Below are 9,656 nucleotides of genomic sequence, written 5' to 3' on the forward strand. Positions count from 1 at the left end.
AAGGGCCACACAGACAAAACCATGTGAGCCCCCATAACCACCAAAACAAAGATTTTCTCATCAGCCCTTTCTTTCCTGTGTCAGGCGAGAAGGGTCATCAGTTTGCAAACCACAGCCCACCTAGGCTTTCAGATAAATGGCATCTTTCCTGCTTGTGAAAGTCTCGTATGATGTTTTTTCTCTCACCCTGAGTTATGCACTAAAGTGCTAGGATGTTCGCACTGGAAAGGGCTCTCAAAAGGATCATTTAGTACAAAGCACTTATGCTACTGATGAGGAATTAAGGTCCAAAGATGATGTAATTTATGTAATTTTCCCAAGTCTTCAGGCTCATTAACTGAGCCAGGTGTTAGAAGCCAAGGCCCTTCTCTCCTCCGTGGCAGGGCTGGAATGACAGTGCAGTTGTCTGTGTGTCTGTGAGCAGACTTGCTAGGCTGACCTTTTCTCCCCTTTACGAAAAATTATTGGGCAGTAAGTGGAAGTAAGAAACAGCATCTCAAAAGAGTAAAGATAAAGAGATGTAAAGGGACAACTTGCATCATTAGCATTTCTTTGTCCGCCTGGTATTTTTTTAACTGCATCTGGGGCTTTACATGCCTAGTAAATAAAGCTTGTTCAAATAGGACTGTGTTTTAACCATCACTTTTTCAGATTTTACGGAATATACTGAAGACAATTCTGATGACTCTGAGCTTTGGGATTTCAGGCCAGCAATTCTCAGACTTTTCAATTTCATGGACAAGTAAGGTTCCTGGGAAATGTGGGAGTGGTGGTGGGCATCCCACAGAGGTTTGCCAACATTTATTCTGTCCTAGACAGGGCATAAATAAAAAGAAAACCACCCTCTACCACTAACCATTTTAACAACACCCTCTGAGATCGGAAGTGAGTAATCTCTCTGAAAAAAATAAGGACTGTCATTTAAATTGAACAAATTTAGCTCATGAAGCATGTTCAGTATTTGTTACATATCAGCTTTTGGGGCCCCCTTGCTGGTTGTAAGGGGTGTGCTTTGATGGAAACAAATGAATCAATCTCAGACTGAATCTCTCATCCCAGAACCACTTTTCCCCATGGAAAAGATACTCTCAATTGTGTGGTTTGAACAAATTCTAAGCTTTTCATTTTCTAACTTAAAGCACTTCCCTGGGTTGTAGCTAGCATTTAAGTTTGCTGAAGGGATTAGCCATGAGCTATTACTTGTGCAAATGAAAAAATGTGTGAAAGAAAATGCCATTCAGTGCCCACGTGTACTGTCCACGGAGGCAAGCTGGGGGGAAGGTGGGGCGTGGGGGAAGGTGGGACACTGTGGCACTTGGCTTCCAAGACATTTTTCCAAACCAGACCCTGACAGGTGCCTGGTTCTGGGTGTGCAGAGAGATGGATTCCTGGGAGAGTGGTTGGGAAGCAAAGTCAGTCTAGTCGTGTGCAACCATCGTGTTCCTTTCGTTTGATAGGCTGCAAATATTGGGCATTCAGGAAAAGTGCCATTTGTCAGTGGGATTCTATCCTCCATTGGCCTTTTGTTTTTGGTTTATGATTTCTTTGTGGGTACAAAGTAAGGTTCCTCCTTTCAACTAATACATTACCCAACTCAACTTAGAATATGCAATACGAAAACAAAAAATGTGGCAAGCGTCATGAACAAAACGGACCTCTCCCTACTGGGTGGCCTTAATTACAAAATCAGCAAAGGCTCTGCCGATGGAGGTGAAGTCCTCAAGCCAGTTGCTCCATTTTTCCATCCTGTGGAAGCACAGGTACAAATCCTGAATGGTTGGTCGGCAAGAGTCCCTGGGGGTGAGATTTAGTTCTTAAGTGAACTAGAGAAAAAGAAAACTTGGAGTGAACCAGAACTTGTGAATGCTCCTGACTCCAAGGAAAAGGAATGCTTTTTCTTCTTGGTAGAGAGACACATAAAAAATCTTGGCTAGCAATGTCTTTCTGGAGGTGAGACAGAAAAGGCATCATTGGTTGCCCTGTGTACTATTACAATAGAGAAATACTATCAAGACTATTGAGAAAAAAAGAAACAATGTGCCCGTTTTTTAGTGGGAGAAGTTTATGATATGTAAATGACACCTCAATAATGTGTTTTTTTAAAAAGGCATTAGAGTATCACCCCACTTACCTAGTTTTCGGATCCTGGCACTCCAACCTGGGATGGAGAAAAATTGTGTAGCTTCTGGCACAGAAACAAAATGGAACTTCCTTCCCTGGGCAGAGCTGGAGGCCATCTCTTTTCTTCTTGGCACCCCATATCCCATTGTTAACCTCTTACTGCTCGCACTGCCTTGTATCTAAGCTTGTCTGTCTGTCTCTTTGACTCCCTTGCTTCTTGGGGTGGGAGCACTTGTACATGAATAGATTGTTCTCTAATTGCTTGATTATTTCTTTTACCCTGAGAAGCTCCACAGCTTCTCCTGGCCATTATCTGAAAGGAAAGACACACAGAATGAGTGCAAGTTTGGAAAGGGGCTTGTTACAGGGCCTAGGAGGGAGGCTGCAATGCAGAGCCAGGTGGGGTGGGTTTGTTTGTGAGGATGGGAGAGTGTGTGAGGGGTGGGGGTGTGTGTGAGGGTTGTGGGGTGTCTGGGAGTGGGGTGGGGCTGAGAGTGGGGGTATCTGTGAGGGTGAGGGATATGTGGAGGGTGCTGGTGAGCAGAGGCACTTGGAAATCCCCAGTGAAGGGGTTAAGAAGGTTTTCCTTCCCAAATGGCCCCTTTTGTCAACTAATTGTAATAATGACCCTGAATGGTCAAAAAAAGTATTAGTCATTTCATCCTGACTGGGAAAGAAGAAAAAAGTATGATGGATATGCTTTTAGACATTTCTATCTGAAGTTATTAAAAGAAAAATTTCAGCCCCTCAGGTACACGTTTGAGTTATATGCTTGCTCATTTTACAGAAAGTGCAATGCCTTAGAAAACTGAGATGCTACCAGGCTAAGACAGGGATCGCAGACTGGGGGCCTTGTGATTCATCAGGGCCCTTAGGTGTGTATTGTTCAGCCTGGGTATCATCCGTCAACATCGCAGTTTTGAGATATTTGACTTAGTTGCCAATATTAAAAACGTGGGAAATGTCACACGATCATCTTTTTTTGGTCTCCACCTCAGGGAGGATAGGTGCCCTGCCCACCCGTTTTCTCATGGCTGGACCCACTGTTAGACAGGGCTGCCGTCTTCCTGACGCCACAGACACAGTTCTTTATTCTCCACTCTCCCCCTGACACAGCCCGGCTGCCAGTTGTCACTGACCACTCTTCAGCGATGGCTTTTCCTGGGTCCACTGGTGCCATCCTCTGTGTGAACTGCCCAGCTCCAAGCTTAGTAAGGTCTCTGTTGCACAAAAAGTCTATTGAAGAGACGCTAAAGTATTTTGCCATGGATTTAAGTTGAGCTGAGCCTGGAGGGGCTCCCTTGTTCTTCTCTATGGACTGTATGTACACCAAGTTGATGTTGGGGCTGAGGGGTGACTTTTCTGCAAGCTACTCAGCAACATGCACACATTGGGAGGTTTCAACCAGAGGGAGTAGAATTTCTGGTATTTAGTTTCAAATGGGAAGTCAGACCGTACTGAGAATCTGATCCAAAAATTCAGGTCGTGGACTAGTTTACCTTTTGGCTGTCTCCCAAGCATCTGGGAATGTAGCCCTGCATCTGCTCCACCTCCTCTTTGACCATCCTCTCCTCCGAGGTAGACCCTATAGCTCCCCGGCGGTCCTTTCTATCCAGGCAGCCCTCCCAGCACAGGGCCCCAAGATGCCTGCTGGGAACCAGTGTTAACCTCCCTTTGTTCTGGGGTTCGGCTGGGAGAGCTCGCCTGCTGTCCCAGCTCTGTTCCTGACCAAAGACCAGGTTTCTCCTCACCATTCTACTGGGTCTCCACCAAGGGCTAGGAGCAGTGCCAAAGGCTCTGTATTTGTATATATTTTATTTCATTCTCCAACCAGCCTTTTGGGGAAGGTGTTGCTCCCCTGTTTTACAGATCTGGAACCTGAGCCTCAAGACAGATAAGTATTAAAGTCCTGGGATAGAATACAAGCTGCCCTGACTTCAACACTCCAGCTTGTAACCCCCGTACTCAGTCACAGGACTCAATTTTCCTGCCTTCTCCACATGTCATTTTGGGAAGATGCCTCAGTTTGCCAGGCTGCTAAGACAAATAGCACATAATAGGTGGGCTTAACAACAGGAATGTATTGTTGGCTTACAGTTTCAGAGGCTAGAAGGCTTGCTTCCTCCAAGGGTCATTCTGGCTGGCCGCCAACACTTGGGTTCTTGGCTTTCCCATCCCATGACGATGGCCTCTCCTTTCTCTTCTGGGTTCCAGTGACTTGCAACTAGCTTCCAGCTCCTCCATGTGACCTCCTCTACCTGTAAGGGCTTCAGGAATAGGATTAAGAACCCCCCTGCTGCAGTTGGGCCACACCTTAACCAAAAGTAATGTCTTCAAGAAATCCCATTTACAATGGGTTTACACCCAAAGGAATAGATCAAGATAAAGAACATGTCTACGTTGGGTACAAAAAGTCAACCTACCACAGAAGGGGACGCCCAAACGCAGTGTTGCAAAGACACAGCAGATACCTGCAAAACACTTTCCATACAGTGCTGCAGACCCTCAATTCTGCTGGGTTCAAAGAGTAGCACCCATCTGCCACTGACCTCTGCTCAAAAGTGGGGGAGCCCTGGGAGGGGATGCAGTGTGCAGAGATAGATTGTGGTGATGAACGCATAACTATGTTATCATACTGTGGACAGTGGGTTGTATACCATGGATGATTGTATGGTGTGTGAATGTATTTCAATAAAACTGAATTTAATTAAATAAAAAAAAAAAAAAGTGGGGGAGCCCTGGGAGGGGATGCAGTGTGGGGTCTGGGGAGAGAGCTTCAGGTCCCTGCCCTGTCCCTGCAGGATGCCTTCCAGGAAGAGTACCACAGGTCGGGCATCTTCCCAGACACACCCATGGTGCCCTCCAGGAGGCCCTGGACACTAGTCAACTGGCTGTTTTGGGCCTCGTTGCTGCTCTACCCCTTCTTCCAGTTCCTCGTCAACATGATCAGCAGTGGATCTTCTCTGACCCTGGCCGACTTTATCCTCGTCTTCTTTGTGGGTAAGTGGCAAGCAGGAGGCTGGCAAGTGGAGACAGCAACGCCCAGCCCAGGTGGTGGTGGGGAACATTTGACATGGGCAGAGAACGACTTTGAGTCTGCAAATGTACAGAGAATCGCAGGGCTGCAAGGATTTTGTGGTCCACCCTGTTTATCCTCTCACCCAGAGCTCCAGTTTCCTCCCACTCCTTGCCATGGGGTCATACAAATCATCCATAATGGCGGTCTCCTATTTCCCTGACCTCTACGGGCAGCCCTGCTCATTCAAATCATTGCCTCCTTATCATGAGGCAAGCTCTGCCCTTTGCTAGGCAAACAATCCATCTCATGAAGTCCAGACAGGAACTAACAAATGACTCTTCTGCATCAAAGCAGGTGCAGGGCCCTATGAAAAGTTTTGCACGCTTCCCATTTGTTGCCATACGGACTGAAACTGAATGGAGATGCTCAGTAAATTCATTTTTTCATTAATTCACACTGGCTTTATTTGGCTAGTAATTTCAGATTACTGCTGTTTCTTATGGCACACAAGCTGCCCTGCACACACTCACCCCCCTCCTTTTTCTGAAGTGGGGTGCTAGGTGTCATTGCACCTGCTTCTTGCCCTACAAAGGGGGGAGCCCTGTGCTTTCTGGAGCTGGCAGGATGTCCATGGGGGTTCCCTGGGAGGGGCAGCCCCATAGCAGCCCCTCCGAAAGGATCATCTCCCTGATTACGGGAAGATGAAGGCATCTTTTCCTAAGACTTTGGAAAAGTGTGGGCTGGACCTATACTTCTTGTTCCAGGACTGAGTGGAAAGTCCAAGTCATGCAGTTAACTGTGTGTTTATTTTTAAATGGACATATCTTTATTGTTTTTGCAAAACATAAAAATGATATAAGCTCTTTGTAGAAGACTTGCACAATATAAAAGTGAAAAAAATTGAAAGTATCTCAGGACAAAATTCCCCTTTTGGGCCTGTTCCCTGGAGATAACTGTCATTTTCAGCTCAGGCACACTCCTTCAGTCTCAAACATCTAATTACGTGAATCTAAATTCACGTAATTAGAGTCTCCCTAACTTACTTTCTTCAGCTAATCAATTGTGACCACCTGAATACCTCTCAACCCATAAACCTATCCCGTTCTTTTGGCTCAAGCCAACCAATTCTAGATTATATGGTTGCAATTGGCAAACTGGCCCTTGTTCCGAAAATAGACCCTACAGTTTAAAATACATTTAGAAACAGATTTTAATGTTAAAAATTAAAATTTTGAAACAACACCTACTTTTTATAGAAGGAAAAAAAAGTACAGAAAGAATAGGAAAGAGAAGAAAACACTCCCATCCAATCATTTTGCTCCCCAAAGACGGGTCCTGTGCTGATGACACAGGGTGGCCAGGGACCCTGGGGCATGGGGAGCCTCAGCCCTTCTGCTTTAAATAGCCTGCCACCCCATGGGGAGCCCTGCCCTGGTGACCCTCGGCCAGAAGGCAAACATGGAGACCAGGGCTCTTTAGAGAAAACCGCAGCTCCTTCCAGATGGAGAAGGTAGGGCATAGGGCCTGCCCCAAGAGTGTAAGGAGGTCCCACAAAAAAGAGTCTGGACACTCTACATGGGACATACAGACGGAATCTCCAGAAGCTTTTGAGGAACTGACTGCTCTGTGTTTCCCCTGCCCCAGATACCAATGTCTCAGTGACCTTAAGCCCAGGGCTTACTACATTTTGCCCTGAATTATTGACTTTGGGTATGTGCCTTACTCTTCCCAGAGGGACTTTGAGGAGTGGAGTCCGTGTCATCAAAATGTCATCATCTCCACTGCTAATGATAGACTCCAGGGAAGTGCCAATGTCGGGACATTTCTAAGCCTCCTTACAATTGGTCCCAAGCAGCAATCTGCCCATTTTTAAAAGACCTAAGACATGTGCCTTGTACTGGCTGGGCTGGGCTCCCCATCCCAGTCTGCTCCATCTTATGTCTAAGGAAAGGTTTATAGATTCCAATGCTAATGTTCTGTAAACACATGCATTGTGATTTGGGACATGTCATTCATTTATCCATCTCTCCATTCTTGAACATTTAGTATCATCTGACTATTTGCCGGGCTTCGTGTTCGGTGCTGGGGACAGCAAGACAGTTAAGGCATGGTCCCTGCACCCAAGGAGCTCCCCGAGTCTACCCTCCCAGCGGGAGGAGCTCAGACTGCAAACCCTGGACTTTACGCTCTGTTTCTGAGCTTCCCAGCAGTAAAATCGGGTTTTCATGACTGTCCAAAACTTGCTCTGTCATGGGCCAAATCCTACTGCTGGCAAAAAGATTTTTAGTGAGTCAGAGTCTTTGTTCACTGCTCTAACTCTTGTACCACAAGCCATGTTGGAACACACAGGCACCAAATACGCATTTGAGCTCTCGCTGTTCCAAGCTCCTGGTATGTTCTTTAGTTGGCTACACTGAAAGGTGCCCTGTAAATTCTTTCCCTGCACTTACGAATCCTTGGAGGAATTTTTTAAGCCCCTGAACACCGCCAAGTGTCAAAGGATTAAAAGCTCCCAGCAGAACTGCCTTGCTCTGTTCATTTTAATGTTGTTTAACCTAATCAGACCCCTGATGTCCATGGTTGTGGATGACCATAAAGCTGGGATTACAAAATGGTGCCCAAAATTTGCCAGCTTTCAGTTGATATTTGAAATTGGCACATAGCTGCCTTCTCCTGGTTCTCTTTGGGCAAATCAGCCTGGAGCTCATATGGCTTCCTCCTAACTCTCTGTTCTTCTCGTTTCTGTAGCTTCCATGGGAGTTCGATGGATGATTGGTGTGACGGAAATCTACAAGGGCTCTGCCTACGGCAACATCGATAGCAAGCACAAACAGAGTGACTGATTCAGGGACATCTTACCTTCCAAAGGAAGCCTTGGGATATTGGTTGACTCTGCATATCATTCTGCTTAGTAGGACAGTGACATGGGCTGTGTGAGCCTCTGCTGGGAAGAAAGCAAGTCATGATCTCTTGAAGCAGGGAGAGTGGTCTCAAAGCCAGATGGGAAGGGAGATGTTCTCAAATCCTTTTTCCCCAGCCGCCTTGGTGGGTTTGGGTTTTCTTTCTTTACGTGTGGGTGTGATGTGTGCGTATGTGTAAGAGAGAGAGAATAGGTGAGCAAGAATGGATGTGCACTTGAGTGTGAGCCTTGTTTTTTGAAAATCCAAAGGTCTTCAGGCTGCAGCAGGAGGGATGGGATGGGGAATGAACAAGGAAAAGGTTCCCTTTCATCCTTTGGTGCTGAGTTTTCTGTAATCCTTGATTGCCAGAGACAGAATGAAAAGTGCTTTAGGTAAAGACTAAATTATGCCTAAAAAAAAAAAAATTAAAGTGTTTGTCTGGCTCATCTGTGGTGTGTGTTTGCCCAGACCTCTTCCATCCTCCCATTTTGTCCTTGCACCATGTGTCTTGGTGTTCTCACAAGGCTGGTTGGGCGGGTGACGTTTCCGGTTGGCAGTGGGTATTCCAACAATCAGACTGATCCCTGGCAATCCACCAAGATGAAGGAGCCTGTCAGCGTTTGCTTAAGGGAAAGATGGCAGGCTTTGGAGCTGAGTTGAGAGCTTTTGTGTGGCACGGGAAAAATGGTCCTCGGCTTGGCAGCCCAAACTGCCTGGGCCTTTGGTTTTCCCAAGGTTACTGTAATGAAGGTCTCCATGGCATATGTCTTAAAGATGTGCCCAACTCCCTTGACATTTTTTATGCTGAAGTTGAACATAAGGTGTGTAAAAATAAAGCCTGGGCATTCTGTAATGATTTGAGAGATAATTTACATCTACTATTCCCCCAACACAGATGCAGATTCACCTCATCAAAATGACCCCCCTCATTTGCAGCCCACCGAGATGCCAGGGCCCCCCTTTGATCAGGATCAAACTGGAACATCCATTGTATGAGAACCCCCTGGGCTTCTGTTTTCCTTTGGGTTTCTGTCTGGCTCCCATTTTAAACCACTAAAGAGTTTTCTGCTCTTTAGAATCCAGAGTGGCCTTGGGAGTAATATCCAAAGTGGAGGACTTTGCAGACCTTTGTTAGTCAAAAGAGGCCCCCCCAAAAACAGCAGTAATATTTAATATTTTTAAAGGAGAACAATTAAATACTGGATACGGTGTCATCTTAGTATTTATCAGCCTGAGTATTAAGTATATATCTTCTCTTCATGTTCAGTTACACTCTGTATAATACAAACCTACTATTTCACTGTGGCTATTATATAAAAAGGGATGAACTGGTTCATACAAAATTTGGCCAAACATCATTTAAAGGCGTATTCTATTCAGAGTCATGCTTTTACATGTTTGCTCATTTAGTCAATAAATGTTTGCCAAGCACAAACGAACTAGTTAAGCCAAGGAACTCTGCTTAAGGGACGATAATGTCTAGTGGATACAAATCAAGTTGAATCTACCTAAGCTAAAAGAGATAGATTCTGGGTTACGTGCAAGGACATATCACTGAGCCCAGGATTTCCCCTTGGGCCCAAGTTGACATTCTCAGCACCCCATCAAGGCAGGCT

The 9,656-nt window shown here is 45.8% G+C and overlaps 1 protein-coding gene across 1 annotated transcript; it reads left to right on the forward strand.

Annotated features, from left to right (window-relative positions):
* The first annotated feature begins 4,907 nt into the window (after positions 1 to 4,907).
* Positions 4,908 to 8,642, forward strand: LOC119520134 (1-acyl-sn-glycerol-3-phosphate acyltransferase delta-like). The gene is made up of 2 exons (XM_037817887.1): positions 4,908 to 5,121; positions 7,889 to 8,642. Exons 1-2 carry the CDS (start codon positions 4,974 to 4,976, stop codon positions 7,981 to 7,983), a joined length of 243 nt encoding a protein of 80 aa, XP_037673815.1. The 5' UTR covers positions 4,908 to 4,973; the 3' UTR covers positions 7,984 to 8,642.
* Positions 8,643 to 9,656: the final 1,014 nt, after the last annotated feature.

This window comes from Choloepus didactylus, chromosome 24 (genome assembly GCF_015220235.1).
Source record: "Choloepus didactylus isolate mChoDid1 chromosome 24, mChoDid1.pri, whole genome shotgun sequence".
NCBI lineage: Eukaryota > Metazoa > Chordata > Mammalia > Pilosa > Megalonychidae > Choloepus > Choloepus didactylus.

Bases quoted from the DNA above. Each gene is read 5' to 3' on its own strand.
- LOC119520134 (XM_037817887.1), top strand. From the start codon at position 4,974: ATGGTGCCCTCCAGGAGGCCCTGGACACTAGTCAACTGGCTGTTTTGG. The intron at 5,122-7,888 runs GTAAGTGGCAAG...TCGTTTCTGTAG, and splicing joins TATCCTCGTCTTCTTTGTGG to CTTCCATGGGAGTTCGATGG.